Genomic DNA, 19,434 nt, shown 5'->3' with positions numbered 1-19,434 from the left:
ACCACTTAAGGGTGCTTTCACACTGTATAAAAAGTGAAACGTCCCAAATGTTTCAAACGTCTATTGTAGAATGTCCAAGTTTGTCAAATAGTCACTGCCCATCGCTGATGGGATGGCTACATTTTTACGTATAATGTTGTATTTTACAGTAGTAAATATGGAAGTTATGCCAAGTTATGCGTAATTCTTTACTAAATTTTCAATAATCGTATGTGTTTAATTTGGTTTTTATTATAAATTTGTGTTTATAAAGTTTTTAACAAAAATCGAATATTCATTTCCTCTTTTATTTTTCTTAAAAGACGAAATAGTAGAACAGTTACTAGATTAAAAAAAACTAGTTTAATTTGTAGTATATATAATATATGTATATATATGTATGCATAAATACATATGTGTGTGTGTTGTTAAGTTCCATCTTTTTTCAATTTTAATAAGATTATAAATATTTGCAATATAATGCATTTTACTAATTTTTAGTGTCGTTCTCCTCACATGGTCCACAAGTCTTGACTGTATTATTAACAAGGAATCATAATTGAATTTTTTATTGTAAGTGAGACATTTTTTTCCTCTATTGAAATTGAATGAAAAAAACTTATATTTTCCTATAGGCTAAGTAATCGTAATATTCGAGGAAAACAAAATTTTACTTATATTTTCCCGATAAGTTTTCTTAAGGTTTTTGTTCAGTATATTTAAAATTTTTTTAACCCCTCCAATTAAATGGTAAAAGCACATTTTTAGGAAGGAATTTTCTGAATAGATAAGAAATTTATTTTTATCATAGACTTTTTATTTATTATTTTTAGCTTGGCCGTAAGTAAATAGGAAAATAGCTATGGATGTAAATAGTTTAACAGTTTCAAATTTTCGAAGCCTATCTGTATTTCGATCTTATGATGCAAGGAAAAAACGACGTGTGTTGTAAACACAAAACAAATAGTTAATTATACTGTCGAAAAATTTGGTAAGAAATAATTTTAATAAATATATAGATAAATTGTAGAAAGTACATTATTAAAATAACATTTTATAATAATATACGAAGCTGAAGTACGCAACGTTTATGATAAACGATTTTTAAAAAAATATTTTTTTATAATTTGTTGATTAATGAAAACTACAAGAAATATTTTTTCGGCGAAATTTATAGAATTTTTCATTTTAAAAAATTATTTCTTTAAAAATCGTTTATCATAAACGTTGCGTACTTCAGCTTCGTTAATGATATTTAAAAGTAATTTTTAGAAGTGTAAATGGAGAGTTCAAGTGAAGAAAAACAAAATGAATCTGATGAATATGATGATAAAAACAGTCAACAATTTGGTATCGAAACGTTTGATAAAAATAATTCACAGACCAATTTAGAGGAGGAAAATTCAGAAAATATAAAACATTCATATAGTGGAACTATTAATACAGCTACAATGATTGTGGAAGATATAAAAGATGAACCAGAGGTGTCACAAGATGATGATCCTGAGGGAGACGAAGAAAGATGTTCAGATGAAGATGAAATGCATTATATTGAAAGTAAGGTTGAAGAATCTTTATCATCCACATCAACTGTTAATTCTTCTGATGAAGATTCAGAAACAAGTTCAAATGATAAAACTGATCCAACAAATAAAACCGTGGAAGTATTACAAACCTCTGAGAAATTGAAGAATGATGAACAAAGTAGTACAACAAAAAATGACGATACTACTGACGACAGTGATATTGAAGATGATTTAGTATCGGCAATTAATTATAATACTATCACATCCTTGACTGCATTAAAAGATATGCTTCAATCATCAGGCGAAGATTCTGATGGTGTCGATAGTTTTTTTCATCATTATTTTTTATCACACGTTAATCGGCTGCCATCGAGAAATCAAACACACAGTCCATATCCATGGGGAAGAAGATTGTCAGAGTGTCGCGAGGAAGATGAATATGAAACTGAAGAAGGTAAACAAATTAAAAAATAAATATATATTTTGCTCAAATGTTTAAAATTCGTTTCTTTTTTTACAGGAAAGAATTTAGAATGTCCAGAAGAAAAAGAGGTAAATTTAAAACAAAGTAAAGAGGAATTATTGAGTTCTCAAGAGTCACAGGAGTCTACATCGGAAAATATTCCTTCGAAAACTGCGAGTCCTTTATCTTCAGAAAATTCTAGTTCAGAAAAAATTGATCAAAAATCAAATCAAACGACATCAAGTACATCAGAACCAAAAACATTGCCTACTTCTTCGAGATTTACAACATCAACAGTAACATCGCCAACGGCTACAAAACCACCATTACGTCGAAGACATACCACTGGTCCTGGAATGACATTTCCTGCAACTGATCCACCAACATATTCAAGTAGTATGACATTTTTAAAAACAAGTCCATTACCAAGTCCTCATCTTGATAAACGATTTTTCGATTCAAGTTTAATTGAAATGAAAAGTCAAGCCAGTAGTTCAAGTACTCTTGATTATGATTCAACGGAAGAAGTTTGGGTGCGGAGAATTGATTTAGGCCAAGATAAAAGACGAAAAGTAAGATATGTTTTATTTATTACAAAAAGAAATAGACTATTGTAAATTATATTTATTCTCAATTCATAATTTAAAAAAATTAGAAGAAGCAATTTTTTTAAATTATTTCTTTTACCGTTAATGACATTTCTGAAAGCTCAAGGTTAATGTTATATATTATAAATCAGATTGCATTTATTGATTGAATATAACTTATCGGGGATATCGCGATATACTTCAGAAAAAAAAAATTATATCAGACCGCTATGATTCTGTTAATGGATGACAAATTCGAGTCATTCTGTAAATAATTTTAATTGTTTCAACTGAGTGTTTTTAAGTTATTGCTTTTATTTTTAATTTAATTTATTTCTAATTATGTCGTTAGAGACTAAGAAAACTAGAAAATATTCACTATTATATTTTGATCAGACAAATGGTGGAAAAAGTAGAAAATATTCTTTAGTGCCTTATTTAGATCGTTGTTGGGAATATAGTGGAAAATATAAGGTATAAGAAATTTATTTTGCAGTATACAATAGCAGTTTGACTAACAATAAATGAAAAAAATAATTAGGCCATCAAACCTTGAAAACCGGGATTTAGTAACGCTTTGAAATAATCGTGAATTTACCTTGAATTTTTAATTCAAATTTTTTTAAAAATTCGCATTTTTATTTTCTTTTAAATTGAAATTTGCGATGAATTATCCTAAATTTTTGGTCTACTTCAAAGTAAAACGTGTCTTGAAAATTTTATTAAAAATTTGTGAAAACAAATTCAATTTCAACTGATTGATTTAAAAAATATGAATTCTAAAAATTAAAAATTTTAAACAGTACTAGAAAAGCTCTAAAAGTTCTCTAAAAAATTTTCTCAAATATTAATATTTCACAAAATAATAATTTCTGATTTAAAAGCAGGTAGGACTAATTTTTAACCTACAACATTTTCAAATTAGAATTTTGATAAAGTAAAAATTGTGCTACATAATTTTGCTATATAACATTTTTCCAAAAATTTATTATATAACATATTTTTCATAATTTGTAATCTCTAAAATCTTTTTTAATATTTGCTTTCGAAATTTTGATTTTTTCAAGAATTAATTTACCAGGAACAATACAGCACAAATGTTAATTTTTTTAAAAATAGAAACAAAAGTATTTCTGTTAAAATTTTTGTCAATAGTTGAATTTCTCAAAACTTTTAAAAAAATTTTAATTATCTTTTACGTCTATTGTTATGTAGGCCATAATTTTTTTTTTGCTATTTTAAGTTCCTAAGTTTTTTAACGCAATTTTTACAGTATAAAAATAGACATTTAAAAAAAACATTTTATAACTTTGAAACGATATTAAAATTATCGTTTTAATACTAGAATTGAAGAATATATATTTTCCTTAGTACTACATTATTGTTTTACATTTTAAATAAGCTACGTTTTAATACTTATTTAAAATTATGTGATAAAATCATAATTTGAAAAACCTTGAAATTTTTTTTAAAATCGAAAAAAAACCTTGAATTTTGTTCACAAATTTGAATTTGATTAATTGAATAAAAAAACCAAGTTGAAATTTAATAATCGGAATTGTAAAATTAAATTAATTATATTTATATTTTTAATCTTTCTTTACGATGATTATTTTAGGAGCTTGGTTCTCAGCCTTTGCCTACAATTGTAACTGAGGATACCGATAATACAAATCAATTTTCCCAAGATCAGAATCATAGGCCACGAGCAGGTAAACTAGAAAAAAATTTCATTTATTGAAAATTCATCGATATTAAATGAAATGGAGTTAAATTATTTGTTTCTTTACGTGAAACATACATAAACACAGAAGTGAAAGAAAAATTATTTTTTTTATGTTATAAATAATAATAGGAACTTGGAGTTCTCATTCACGAAACATAAGGAAACCAGCGTCTGGCAGTGCTCCTAATTCGGGAAAATCAACACCATTACCACAACAATTAGAATCGACATCGAATTCTCTAAATTCTAGTAAAGGATCGAAAAAATTTATTGGAACTCGATCGGGATCAACTAGTCGCAGCAATAGTGCAGAACGTAGAAGAAGTGGAAGTGACGAAACTGCTAGTCCAACGCGGAAATCTGCACTTTTTGATGCTTTCCGACCAAGAAGTAAATCAGATGCTAGTAAAACAAGAAAACCCAGTATTATAGCTAATATGAAAAATGTTATGCAGGTACGTTTGTCTTTTAAAATAATACTGAATTACTAGCTAGAATATATTCTCTTATAAAGAGAAATTAAGATAAATTTTTGATAAAATTTGTTATAAATAAAAAAATATTAAAAACGATATATTAATTTTTTATGAAAACGACTTAAAATATTTTCAATTTATTTAGCATTCACTATATAGAAGTGCACTTGGAAGTTCTTCTGTGGATATCAATACTGAAAAGGATCATAAGGATCACAAGGAAAATAAAGATCACAATTCAAGACCTCGAGCTGGATCTGAAAGTAGCAGAAATCCTGTTAGTAAAGTCATGGACCTAATTAGGCATCGTAGTCATAGTGCTCTTAGTGCAGAAGATAAAAGGAAAGCAGTAAGTAAATTAATTTTATTACTTTTTTTTAAATCTTCTACGAAAATCGAATTCAAAATTAATTTTCTTTTCAACTCTAATTTAAAATGGAATTTAAATTTTATTTATATATTTAGACTACTTTTTGAATAAATTCTTGAACTGTAACCCAATTTAAAATATGTAAATACAAGTATAAAGAAATCTGCTTTTCATGGAGATGAAAAATACAGCTGATGAAAAATAGTTATTAGATTGCGAGTACAATCTGTTCCTCGATTCGTGTCTCAAAATGTAAATATTTAAAAAAAAGTAATCTCTAATTTTATTTAAAAATCGCAAAGTTTTTTTTAAAAATTCTCTTCTTTTTTGTCAAGAAGCTATTATGCTCCTACTTTGAATAAACTAATATTAAAACTAATTTTGATATGATCTATTATTAATTTTTTTTATAAGATTAGTAAAATAAATATTATTTTTTTCGTCATTTCTTTTTTTTCACATCCATTTAACGCAACAATGTTAAAGCAAGTGACCCTGAGATATTGAAATACGTAGAGTGAGAAAAGTAAAATTGCAGATGGGTGTTATCGTCATAAACGACTCACATATCTATGTATGTATTGTTGCCGTGTAAGTGTAGCAATAAAAGTTAGAATAAAAGGAGAAGGAGGCTTACAAGTGTCAAAGAGGGGGAGAAATACGAGTAGTGCGCTTTCAATTCAGTTATTCGTTGAACTTACAGTCTCGAGGATTTTATTTATCTAAAACTCGGGTTTTTTTTCAGTTCACATTTTATCTCATTTTTTCTATTTTGTAGTTTTTCAATTATTTTAATAATTCACTTGAAATGTAGAGTTTATCGGTTATTTGTTTTGTGATTTAATTGTAAAAAAAAATTATTTTACTTTTCGAAGTTTTCAAAAAAAAAAAAAAGAAAAAAACTTATTTCTTTACGAATATGTATATATAGTACATAGTTATTTACAATGTACGATTAACTCCATATGTGTATGCATATGTAATCAAGTGCATAAAAAAAAGTTTTGTATTATTGTAGAATTATCTTTTTTTCTCTTTTTTTAATAGAAAATAGAATATATTGAAAATAATAATTATTGTTTCAGATAGTAGGGAATTATATTGAAATAATATACTTATCATATATTAGATTGTATCACATGAAATGTCTGGTTTCTGTTAGTAGATTATGTTAATTCAAGACAAAAGTTTTCTTTTTGGTCCCATGATGAGAAATATGACTTAATAAAATTGTAACTATTAAATAATTACAATTTCTCAGGCATTCTTTTTCTTTTTTAAAATCGTAATTCGAGAAAAGTAAATTAAAATTTAAATTCATTTAAGAATCAAAGGCAATGTTTAAAATAAAAATAGTGCAAATTTTATTAAATTATTATATCTTTATCAATTTTAAAAACAGTTTCAGAAACTAAAGGATACGTTAAATTTCATGTGTTACAATTTATATTCAAATTATTTAAATTAAATAAAAATATATTTTTCTTAAAAGTTAAATGATTATTTATTTAGCTATGAAACAAATATAATTTTTTAAGCATGTTATAAAAGGCCAAATTTTCAATAATGAAATTTTTAACCAACGTGCTGTTTGTTATGGATATATTTAGCCTTGACTTTTACCTAAGCGTCAAAGGTCTTTTTCTGTAAAATAAGTGAAAACGTCGATTAGCGTAAAATTATTCCATTTCTGTTCTGAACAATAATTTTTTTCGACAATTATTTTTATTTCATTTTTACAAATCAAGTATTATTTTTAATTTGGATATTTATTATAATAAACGAGACGGATTTATAAAATGCGAGCATAATCAACTAGATCATACTTCTCCTGCATGTTTAAAGATTCTTTTTTCTTTCTCGAGAATTGTAATACCAAAATATCGAAAATTTTTTACATGTATCACAATATATGTCGATTTACCGGCATCGCAATAATCATTGGAAAGTTGATCTACTGCTTTTTACGATGTATAACGCATATGCATATGAAAAGTCATTAAATGTCATTCTAGTAGTTAACAAAATATTGACGAACAAAAACATGAGCATTTGATATGTATTTATAGATACCAATAAATTTTGAAGAAAATATTAGTTCTTTAAAGAAATAATTTTTTAAATTTTATTAAGAAAGAACAAACAACTTTAGACTATGTCTTCCTACTTTCGATGGATAAAAAATGGAAAAAAGGATTATGACTATTTTGCACCAAAACCTAGAAGTCGATCACTTGATTCCAAGAGTTTAGAAGCTACCGGTATACGACACATTCTGCAAAATGTATATATTTATCTTCAGCTTTCAAATTATATAAAGCAAATTTCAAATTATAAATTTTATTCATATTGTTTTCGTATTTAAAAAAAAATCCCAGTAAGAAAATTTAAATTAAAGTAAATTTAATTTAATTTAATTTAATTCTTTGAAATTATGAGCAAAAATTGGTTTCAATTTTGCAGTCTTGTCTTGTTCTTGCAGATTTTGCAAGAAAAAGACCAAGACCTGAAACAATACTTAGTTTACTACGATCTTATTCCTATATCATGAATGATTCATAGGATATCAATGCATAAAAATGAGTCGCGGAAATTGTATCCAAATAAACACTCAACATAAGAAGTTTCAAATTTTTTTATACAATTCAACAAACTCGAAATTTAAATAAAAATTATCTTCAATGTATTCTTAAGTATTATTCAATTGTTTAATAAAAATTTATTTTATTTTCAGAGAACAGCAGCTCAACATCAGTCACATCTAGCGGCACATAGTAAGTTTTTCAATTATTTACTATTTTTATAAAAATTATTTTTATAAAACAATGAGGAAAAACGTGGAAATTTTTATAATTTTACATTAATCTGAGTCACCATCTTTATTTTGAGTCCTTTAAATTTTAATGATCGCAGAAAGTTATTTTTTTTTCTTGCATCATTTCGGTTCTAAAATCATATGTATAAGGTGGTCAAAAAAAGAAAATTTTAATTTTTGACCATTTCAGAATTTTTATTTTTTGAAAAATTAATATTTTTCAAAATCTATGCGAGAGATTCTTAAGAATCATTAAAAAAGTGTGGAAAAAAATTCTCGATGAAAAATAGTCAAAATTGTAAAAGAAGATAGATATTTAAAATATTAATTTTTTTAAGACTTTAATTTCTAGTGGTCAAAAATTAAAATTTCATTTTTTTTACCATCCTGTATGTTTTTAGGACCCAAATCATGTAAGAAAAAAAATATAACTTCTTGCGATCATTAAAATTTAAAGGACTCAAAATAAAGGTGGTGACTCCCCTTAATGCAAAACTACTCCAAAAAATTGACAGCTGTAAAAAAGCTTTAAATATTATATTATAGACATTTTATCAAATTGTCTGTCAAAAAGAATAAAACTAAAATCCTGATTCTTGATATATTCGAAGATTATTAATTAAAACTAAATATTTAAATTTTGTGTTAATATTTTATTAATATATAAAAAAAAGTCAATGCGACTTGTGCTGCTTTCCTTCTAAGCCACTTGTGTAAATATTATCGTTAAATATTTAGGTATTATATTTAATTATAAGCTGCAAGAATTATTTATAAATTCTTATTAATATTGTCCGAGAAAAATTGTAAAGACAGACTAATATCCAAATCATGTAACTGAGAAAGATGAAAATATTCAAGAAAGGTTGTGATAGCAGCCTTAAGATTAGATTAGAAAAAGGGTTCAACTTCTTCAAGCTACCTAGCCCTGACGTTTATAGATAAGATAGAAAAGGACACAACTGTATCTCTTTCCTTTTCTATCTCATGCTTTGTGTTCAGAAACTACCTTCGCGAAGTTATTGTGCGCTAGCCCTTAAGGAACTTTAGTTTCTCAAGGTTCTTCTACAATAAATGACAATTCCATGATTTTTCGCATGGAATTGGCACTGTCACTTGTATTGACACTTATTGTAGAAGTACCTTTATTGTCAAACACCCACTGTACAGCATTATATACAGTTATTATGTGACGCATTGCACGTAGTTACTACAATACACTTTTATGAATAACATCTATAATTCTACATTATATCTCAAGGAATTGTAATGAAAGTTGTGTGAATATTAATTTTCATCAGTATATTATATTCGTATAAGTTCATCATGACGTAAAAGTGTTCTTGATACACAAGTGATAAAGAAGTTTAAAAAGAGCTCGGAAAAATATATAAACATATAATTATGGGTATTTAATTGGAATATTTTACTTGTTATTGGTGAGTGTTTTTAATTACAGTCATTTAAAAAAAAGCATTAAAACAGGTGCTCATAGTAAAAATGAGTTACAAGATACATTAAGACAAAACTTGGTTAAAAACTATGAGTCCAAAAAATATAAGATCAAAGGAGTTGTCTTTTTTTATATCAGAGATATTTTATATTTGTTAAACAAAATAGTTAAATTTAAATTAGATAATTTGATTTTTTAAAAGGAAACATATTTCTAATATTCTTTTTACTCGCTCAGAAATAATAATAATGTGAATTATTTTAACATTAATCAGGAGTAATATTACAAAGATGAATCTACGCCTCTTTTGTCATTAATCACAAATAAGTTAACCAGTGTTACCACTGTTCTCGATGTAGCCGGAGATTATTCGATTTTTCCAGTGAAAAATCTCTATTATTCATAGTTTTTTTTTTTTTTTTTCGATTCTTTAAGAAATTTGCTTGTTTTCTATATTTTATTTAGTCAATAGCCATTTACTCGCAAACTTAGATTTTAATAAATTTTAGAAGAAAATAAGTTTTTAATTATTAATGTCATAAAGAATCGTGTAGTGGAATTTTTTAAAAAGATTTTCTTTAAACAAAAAAGTGTCATACATTTAGAAAATACAATATTTTTAGTCAAGTGTATACATGCGCTATTTTGTATCTCTCAGGGTCTCGAGCGACTTTTAAGACATTTGTCACCTAAAATTGACAATGTGAAATACACAAATAACAAATGCAGACTGACAATAATTTACGCGAGTAAATAACTATTTTCTAAAATGATTGTTAACTTTTAAGAAACTGCGAATTTCAAAAATTGACTTTTTGGACTAAAAGAAAATTAGAATTAAAGTTGTAAAAAAAAATAATATGAATAGATTGTCATAATTTTTTTCAGAATCTTTTTCAATCTACTGTATGTGAATTCAGAATAAATATCAACGATAATTTTATCTAATATCAAAATGGAGAAAAGTTCATTGGAAAAGATGTTTACAAAAAAAATAGAGACAATTGATATTTTACATATTACGTACCTATTTATATGTTGTGTATAGAAATGAACGATACGAAACAATTAAAAAAATGCACGGTATTAACCATCTTTTTGCTCAACACGGTCTCACATTACAAAACAGCGATAAATGTTCTCATACTTCGAAAAATCTTCCTAAAATATCACCATTGCCTACCACATCATATTCAAAATATCAAGATAAAAAATTAATTCAAGAAATGTTAAATCATCAAAAAATACAACTTCCAAATGATAAATTTTGTCTTCACGAAAGACAAACTTCACGTGGTTCTGTAAGCTCAACATATTTTTATGGACCTATAATTTCTTATGAAACAACACGCGGTATAAATCGTAATAATTGCTCATTATACTGTCCTCCTTCTGGTTTTGATAATCATCTTTATAATTATCATTCTGGCCATCGTTATTATCAAACTTGTCAAAAAAATAATTCAAGTGACACAACATTACCATTTTCATCGAGTCCAACAAATATTGATCACGAGAAACAACAACAACAACAACAACATCATCATAATCATCACAGTATTCAAGAAATGATAAAACATTTGGGCAAAAGACTTGGACATATAAGAAGACAAAGTGAATGTCAAGAAAGTCCAAAAAAACGCGAGGAAGACTTCCGTAATAGAAGTCAAAGCTTGGACGGAGCAGTAAAGCATCCTACTTTTGATGTAGATTGCGAAACTACATACAAAATATATGAGAGCATTTTACGACAAGGTAATGCCAAAAACAAAAATGGGATAAGTAAAATTTATAACACCTAAGCAAATGATAAAAGTTTGTATGTGTAAAATATAAGAATATTATATAATATTAAATATTAATATATTATATTATAGATTAATTTATTGTATTAAAGATAAATGTATTACAATTAAAATATTCTAATAGAATTCTATTAGAAATTTATCGTCAAATCAATATGAAAGCAATTCATAAGTAAAAATAAGAGAATCCTTATTAATCTTTTTATTGAAACCCTATTTACCATCTATTAGGATAGGTTTTCTATTGATTTTTCTTCTAAATGCATAAATGTAATTTATGGATGCATTTGACAATTGCAGGTGCCCTAAGGAGAAGCTCATTGGATCCAGGTACAAGGAGATTATCTCTTGGAACTCCCGTGGCTCCTCACAGGGCTGCTGATGCTTGCCTAGATCCAGTTCATGCTGCCATACTCTTTAGAGACGCTCGTGGAGTAAGTATTAAAAAAAATAAATTTACAATCTCATAATTTGTTGTCTATTTATCCGGAATCTTTTTATCTATAAAATCCTAAATTTATTTCTTATCTGTTTATCTAAATTATAAAAAACAAAAAATATAAATTTATCTACAGGACTAATTATTATAAAAGTATTTAAAAATATTATTCTAAATATTAAGTATTAAATAATTATTTATACTTTCCTCTTTAAAAATTATTTATAAATGAAATCAATAAATTTTTTATTTAATTTTTTTTATAATTTAATAATTTTTGATTATCTACTACTATTATTATATTTATATATTTTAGTTACCAGTGGTTGATCCTTTTCTGGAAAAAGTCAATATTTCTGATCTTGGTAAGTGTACAAAATCTATAAACAATTGCAAAATATTATATCTTCTTAAATTTCAATGAGTTTTCAGGCTTCGAAACACTTTTTTGATACTTTTTTTGATAAGACTACTTTTTTACAACTAATTTTGGCCAAGAGCCACTAAATGCTACTTTTTTAAAAAAATAATTTAAAAAATGACTGAATTCAAGAATTTTAAATATTAGCGAATTTTTTTATTCCTAAAATTTTTATTTTACAAAATTTCTATTTAACTAACCGTTTTTTTTAAATAATTCTAATTTAACTGAAATTCAGACAATAATTGAATTTTAGAGTATTTTGAATTGAAAAATGTTTTAAATAATTGAAATGCCAAGATCTTGATTAAAGTTATTAGAAATAATTATTTTAACAAAAAATTTGAATCAAAATTTTTAATAATTGAATTTCAGGAGATTTTGAATTAAAATTTTTGTAAATTTGAATTGCTGAAAATTATTAACAAAATTTCAAACAGTAATAATTGTATAAAATTTATTGAAATTATTAATTTAGCAAAGAATTTTAATTAATTTTATTTTTTTTTTTAATTTTAATTAAATATTTGGAGATTTTTAATTAAAATTGTTCTTTTAAAATACTAAATATTTTATATAAGCTTCCGATTCCAAGTTCTAGGATTTAAAAATTCGAATTACTTAAAATTCTACTGAATGAGAATTCTAATAAATTAAAAATTGGTTAAATTAGAATTCTATTCAAGAAACAGTTAGGTAAAGAGAAATTTTGTAAAATAAAAATTCTGTCAAATAGAAATTCGGTACTTTTAAAATTCCGTTGAGTAAACATTCATTTAAAAAAAAATTCTGTATTAAATGAGAAAAATGATGTTAATTTTATTCCTCAGAATTCAATTTTGGGGATACTCGAAAAAAAAGATACTTTTTAATACTTTTCTTAGTCTTTTACTACGCTTCGAAGCCTGAGTTTTAATAATTATTTTAAATTTATTCATTCTGATACTAACATTGATATATTTTTAAATGACAATTTTAAAAATACATATTTCAGAAATGTGATTTACATAAAAATAACGACTTATTAACTTAATATTGTAGATATATTTTATTATTATTAAATCATTTTGTGGAATTATTATTATTATTATTATTGAAAGTTTACTATGTTCGCGTAATTTTCGAATACCTAAACATCATCAAAGAGTGGGGAAAGGTGGCTAATATTTTTTGGCAGCCTGCACTCATCTTAAAATAATGAATAAGCTATTTTTGGCGCTTAGTTTCAACGGTGAGACGAAGGTTACGTATAGATGTAAAAGAACAGTATAAAAAACAAAAAAAAATTAAATTTGTGTTTCGTTTATAGTTTTGTGAATTTTATAAAAAGTTTACGTACTATTGATTCTACAAAAAAAAAAAAACGTCCTCAGAATAATTTTCGTTTATTTTATTTACTATTCAGAGTAAAACGTTGTTAAGAAATAATTGTGTCAAATTAAAATGAATTTTTAACAATTTTTAACATGTCAATTAATAATGAAACAAAGTATTGTAGTAATTACCATTTTTAATTCGAAATATTCAGATGAACTATAATGTAGCTATGTGAAACGTTGTTTATATTTTTCAAAGAGACAGAAAAAGTATTAAAAATTATTTTTTTAAAACATTTTATAATATTAATAAAATTTATTGGTAAAATAATAACAATAATTGAATACAATGATAACTTTACACTATTATTCAAACTCAATGGGTTTACAAACTGCTTTTAAGCAAATCGTAGAATCCTGGGCTTCCCAGGAAGTCGATTGTCCTGTTTATTCAAAGGATCTTATAAAAGAATTTGAAGTTGAAAATCCTCCAATTGAAGATGAATTAGCTTGGATTTTGTCCAAAGGTATTTGACAAAAGTTCGATGATAAATTTAAATAATAATAATATAAAATATCGATCACTCCGAGTAAAGTTAATAATAATAATAATAATTTGTAAACGTTATCAACATCCGTTATTTCAAAGAACTATTATCTCATTATTAAAAATAATAGAAGAAAGAAAATAGTTACTTACTAAAAAAAAAATTAAATTCTGTTGCAGAAGAAGATGAAACGCAAATTTTTGTAAAGTTCTTCAAGTTTCATAAATGTTATGATCTTATTCCAACTAGTGCAAAGCTCGTTGTTTTCGACACACATCTGCTCGTTAAAAAAGCTTTTTTCGCTCTTGTTTATAATGGTTAGTTATATATCGATATATGTTAATAATTTAGTTGAATTATGGAATTTTTATATTTATTATTTATATTTATAGGTGTTAGAGCAGCGCCTTTGTGGGACAGTTCTCGTCAACAATTTGTAGGAATGTTAACAATAACGGACTTTATAAAAATTCTTCAAATGTATTATACAAGTCCATCAGTAACAATGGACGAATTAGAAGAGCATGAACTTGATACATGGCGAAGTAATTTTTTAATTTTATAATATAATTTTGAGTAATTTTATTTAAAAAAATACTTTTGATAATAATATATTTAATTTTATTTTTGCAGAAGTATTAAAAGATCAAGTACATCCATTAGTTAGTATAGGTCCTGATGCTTCACTTTATGATGCTATTAAAACATTAATACAAAACAGAATTCACCGTTTGCCTGTGATAGATCCTGATACTGGAAATGTTTTGTACATTTTAACTCATAAGAGAATTTTAAGATTTCTTTTTCTTTATGTGAGTATGAAATTTAAATCAATTTTGTTTTTTTGTAAATAATAATTTTATAAATGTACTATTTATAAAATTATATTTACTTTCAGATTAATGAATTACCTAAACCATGTTTTGTTAATAAAACATTAAAAGAATTGAGGATTGGTACATTTGACAATATTGAAACAGCAACTGAAGAAACTAGTATAATTTTGGCATTGAAAAAATTTGTTGAAAGGCGAGTTTCTGCTTTACCAATAATAGACAATGAAGGAAAATTGGTTAATATTTATTCGAAATTTGATGTAATTGTAAGTATTAATTAAATGAATATTTTAATTATTAAAGAGAAATTAAATTTAAATTTTATTTTAGAATTTAGCAGCAGAGAAGACGTATAATAATTTAGATGTTTCACTTCGCGAAGCAAATGAACATAGGAATGAATGGTTTGAAGGTGTTCAGAGCTGTAAATTAGACGAAACTTTATTCACCGTTATGGAAAAGATTGTGAGAGCAGAAGTAAGTTTCACTAAATTTTTATACATTTTTTAACTTATTTAGTATTATACTTTTTAAAATTATAATAATTTTAAAAAGGTGTTAAGTTGTATTTTTTGGGTGTTTGCAGAGATAGATTTTTAATATCAATAACTTGGTAATATTTTAAAATAAAAGGTTCAATAATAGGTCAATTAATTTGTTTTTAAATATTTTCCAAGTTGTTCATAATAATTTTAAAGTTAAATAAAGATTTTTTAATAAATAATGCAAAAAAGGCAGGTTTTTCAAAATTTTTTAATTTCAAAATGTTAATAACTCTGGATAATATAACAGTAGGATATTCGCTAATAGGTCAAAAGATGCGTCTTGAAAAACTACAAAACTAGAGATAAATATCCATTGGTGTCAATACTTTTCTTTTTAAGTTATGGGCAGAAAACGATTTTTCGAAATTTTAAAATCTCTTTTAGCTCCATAAGGAAGCAATAAACATTACAAATTACTTAATTTCCCCTAGGTTCATAGATTGGTTGTAGTCGACGACGATGATAAGGTGATTGGCATAATATCTTTATCGGATTTGCTTTTTCATCTTGTTCTCAGACCTTGCGGTACGTATATATTTTATGAATTTTTAAACAGAAAATTACTTTTTTTTTAAATTGAAAAATTTTCAAATTACTTAAAAAAGTAAATAATTATATTTTTATTTAAGGAGAAGAAAATGGCAGTAGTAAAGGTAGTAATATATCCTTGCGTGCACAAGATTCAGTAACATCAAAAGGCCCTAGCTCTGAATCATCTCTTGGTGATATTGAAGTAGAAGCAGATCATGAGGTAATAAATATAAATAAAGTACAAAAAACATTAGTACCGTCTAGTTCTCCAACTACATCTGATAATCTTGTTAGTCAAACTCAAGAATCATCATGGCGTGAAGTTACTGTTTCAGGAGGTGAATAAGCCAAATGTGACTTTAATATAAGAAGCTTTATGCGTGCTTATTCCTTTCCCAAAAAATCCAATGTATGCAATAATTTTTTTTTTTCGAGAATTTTGTCACTTTATATATTCTCAAATTTTAAAGCTTTAGATAAAATCATCAATTGTTTTTAGTTAGAATGAAAATGAATATAATTGCGCGAAAAAATTTAGTAAATCTATTTATATTTAGAAAACACACACTCAAATTAGAGTGATTACCAAATATTTTCTTTTAATATATCAATTTATTGCATTATAAATCAATTTTTGTGCAAATATTATATTTTCTAAATACAATACAACTTAGACTAATTTAATCAATTTACATTTTGAATATTAGAAAATTAAATAGCATAATATTTTCATTCTACACTTGTAAATTTATATATTGGACGAATTTGTCGAGATTTATAAATATATTTCATTAAAGCAAAAAAAAAAAAAAAGAATACACGCAAAATTGTTAATGATTTTTTAAAATTATTTTTAATGTATATTGAAATTTTTATCTATACTGAAAATCCTATTTAACGGCATTAAAATTTATATGTAAAAATATTTTTTATACTTTGATTATAATAGTAGGTTTTTTATGCTGCAAATGCGTAAAATCAATTAGATTTTACGCATGTGTCATAAAAAAATTTTTTTTTACAATCTAAAATTGAAAGATCAAGAAAGAATGAGAAAATTTAAATTTAAATTCCTATTTTTTTTCTCATTATCATAGCTATCAAAGTAGTGCGAAATGTAAATTAAATTATAGGCATTTTGACGTTATAATATTGTACACTGCGTTAGCATAAAACCATTTTAGTCTTTGAGAGTTCAATAAACTCACTAGCTATTCACAAAAAGCATCTGTAATTATAATGTACATAAATAGAAGTTCAAATAAATATAAAATAAATATTGTCATTTGATTACTATTAACTTTCTCCTTTAAACCAGAAAATTAAAATTAAAAATTAATTTAAATTTTAAAATTTGTAATAATTATTTTTTTACAAATATTGTGGGCGAAATAAAATTCAAATCGTAAAGATTCAAGTAATAAAATTGTTTTAAATTATTTCATGATATAAAAAAGTATTCGACATTTTTAATTTCTTCTTTGTAGACAAAATAATTTACAACTACAAAAATAATTCTATAAATAAATTTTTATAAATTCATTACCTTTTATTCATGTGTTTGAAAATGCGAGCTCTGATCGAATTAATAAAGAAGTTAATCTTGTAGAAAGATATTGCTGAAATTAAAAAAAGGTAATTTTAGTATTTAATATAGTTTGTGACAATTTTTGTCAACTTACCTTCTTTAAAAGTGATTTTGTATTTATATCATGAATCCTTAAATTTCTGTCAAAACTAACACTAATGACATTGTCACCATCTTTATTTATGGCAATTCCAGTAACACTACCAACCGGGCCTTTATAAGTGTTTAGAATTTTTCCTTCCTTCCTTAAATCTATAAGATTCATTCTACCCTTTCCAGAACCGACTATTACTTGCCTGAAAACAATATTTTTTACATAAATCAGAACTGCAGGAAAAAAATTTCTATTTTTCAACTTACATTTTAGAAGGATGTACTGTTAAGGAGCCTAAAGCTTCTGATTTCATTTCAACTCTAATGACGGGTCTTCTTTGTGCACGTATATCATACAATTGTACATGGCCATATTTAGAAGCAGTTACAACATTAGATTCAGAAATAAATCCTATATCTGAAACCCAAATGGGAACTTTTAAACCCAAAAAATCATTTTTCACATTTTTTGCAACAAATATTTCTTTTCTTTTTTCTAAATCAAATAATTTTAATGGATTTTCTACTCCTCCGGTGGCTATTAATTTTTTTTCTTTATCCACTTGTCGCATTTTATGTAAACCAGGTCCATTATTTATTATACAACATTCCTCTTCGTTTTCATTTGAACTCAATTGAATTATATCTCCTGATTGCTTAGCAACTATCAAATTGCTAAAATAATATAATTTTGTAGTTGTAATATTTTCTATTAGTAAAAAAAAAGAAATGATTAAAATTAACACTTACTTGGAATAATTACAAATTCCAACGATATTTCCTTCTCCTTTATTACATTTGAAAGTCTTTGTAAATTTTGATGCTTCGGTGTTAAAAACTTGAACACTAAAAAGAAAATATTTTTATATTAATACAGTAATTTTTTTTTGCGCCTTAAAGCCGCAAAAAAGCCGTTTTACTCGATTTACATTCCCAAAAAAAGTCGAAAAAGGCGATTTTTTTATTTCAATTAAATTTAATTAGTTAATAAATATTTTATTTTAAGTAAATAATGTTTAAATTGAAAAGTAGTTTAAGATAATTGAATTTGTGAGGTATTTCATTAAAATTATTGAAAATAATTAATTTAGAGATGAATTTTAGTTAGAAATTTGTTAAATAATTGAAATAAAAAATATCTGAAGATCTGTATTTTATACTAAAAAAAAGTACTTTGTTTAAAAATGTTGTAAAAAATGTAAAAAAAAAGTCAAATCTTATCAAAATAAGTCGAAAAAGGTTGTATTTTCGAATAAAAGTCGGAAAAAGTCGTATAATCTGTATTAATAAATTATGGTAACTTTTTTGCGAAAAATTTAACCTTTGCGTTTCCTTCGTACCACATGCTACCAAGATATCTACTTCTTTTGGATCATTCCATAATAATTCTAACACTTTCGTCTGATTTATGGTGTTATATTTTTGTAAATTGGTTACATTTAATGATCCATCCAATGAAATACCTATTTTTAAAAATAAATTAAAAAGACTAATCAATTTCAAAACGTTTTATTGAAAATAAATTTAAATCAGTTTACATGCATAGTATTAAATTTTCTATATCGTACAAGTTTATAATTTACAAATAAACATAAAAATTGAATTGTCTTTTAGCAATAATAATTATAATTTAGTTTCTTTTTTTTAAACAGAAATAATAAACAAATTGTAAATAATTAAATTACCTTTCAAAGTTCCAGATAGACAACCAACAAATATTTGATGATGTTCGGATGACATAACGAGAATATAGCATTTATTTAAACAAAACGTAAAAAACAATAAACTTTTACAAACGATTTATTAACGTATTCTTGTAAATGATGAAATTTTTATTTATTTCAGTTTATAACCTATTTTTACCACGCTGCATTCTTAAATTTAAATATATACTACACTTATTTAACCTAACCTAAC

The 19,434-nt window shown here is 24.9% G+C and overlaps 2 protein-coding genes across 6 annotated transcripts; one reads left to right on the top strand and one right to left on the bottom strand.

Annotated features, from left to right (window-relative positions):
- The first annotated feature begins 116 nt into the window (after positions 1 to 116).
- Positions 117 to 17,121, top strand: LOC127284419 (5'-AMP-activated protein kinase subunit gamma-2). 3 transcript variants are annotated; one of them, XM_051309831.1, is made up of 19 exons: positions 117 to 208; positions 481 to 552; positions 813 to 970; positions 1,252 to 1,959; positions 2,026 to 2,540; positions 4,174 to 4,267; positions 4,411 to 4,736; positions 4,903 to 5,106; positions 7,862 to 7,901; positions 11,501 to 11,634; positions 11,956 to 12,004; positions 14,104 to 14,241; positions 14,317 to 14,469; positions 14,558 to 14,736; positions 14,823 to 15,026; positions 15,091 to 15,237; positions 15,737 to 15,830; positions 15,935 to 16,056; positions 16,131 to 17,121. In XM_051309831.1, exons 4-19 carry the CDS (start codon positions 1,260 to 1,262, stop codon positions 16,155 to 16,157), a joined length of 3,126 nt encoding a protein of 1,041 aa, XP_051165788.1. In that variant the 5' UTR covers positions 117 to 208; positions 481 to 552; positions 813 to 970; positions 1,252 to 1,259; the 3' UTR covers positions 16,158 to 17,121. The 3 variants fall into 3 exon arrangements, with proteins under 3 accessions (XP_051165788.1, XP_051165786.1, XP_051165787.1); XM_051309829.1 differs by having other exon boundaries at positions 15,935 to 17,121; XM_051309830.1 differs by having other exon boundaries at positions 1,242 to 1,959; positions 15,935 to 17,121.
- On the bottom strand, positions 16,252 to 19,404 carry LOC127284421 (WD repeat-containing protein 74). 3 transcript variants are annotated; one of them, XM_051309835.1, is made up of 7 exons: positions 19,203 to 19,404; positions 18,839 to 18,980; positions 18,268 to 18,363; positions 17,785 to 18,192; positions 17,519 to 17,720; positions 17,383 to 17,455; positions 16,252 to 17,064 (listed from the first exon to the last, which is right to left on the bottom strand). In XM_051309835.1, exons 1-6 carry the CDS (start codon positions 19,255 to 19,257, stop codon positions 17,390 to 17,392), a joined length of 969 nt encoding a protein of 322 aa, XP_051165792.1. In that variant the 5' UTR covers positions 19,258 to 19,404; the 3' UTR covers positions 16,252 to 17,064; positions 17,383 to 17,389. The 3 variants fall into 3 exon arrangements, with proteins under 3 accessions (XP_051165792.1, XP_051165791.1, XP_051165793.1); XM_051309834.1 differs by lacking the exon at positions 16,252 to 17,064 and having other exon boundaries at positions 17,249 to 17,455; XM_051309836.1 differs by lacking the exons at positions 16,252 to 17,064; positions 19,203 to 19,404 and having other exon boundaries at positions 17,249 to 17,455; positions 18,858 to 18,980.
- Positions 19,405 to 19,434: the final 30 nt, after the last annotated feature.

This window comes from Leptopilina boulardi, unplaced genomic scaffold, assembly GCF_019393585.1.
Source record: "Leptopilina boulardi isolate dan_hultmark-lab unplaced genomic scaffold, ZJU_Lbou_2.1 LbouV2_324, whole genome shotgun sequence".
NCBI classification, from domain to species: domain Eukaryota; kingdom Metazoa; phylum Arthropoda; class Insecta; order Hymenoptera; family Figitidae; genus Leptopilina; species Leptopilina boulardi.
The sequence above is the reverse complement of the archived record's forward strand: the minus strand, read 5'-3'. Positions and strand labels throughout refer to the sequence as shown.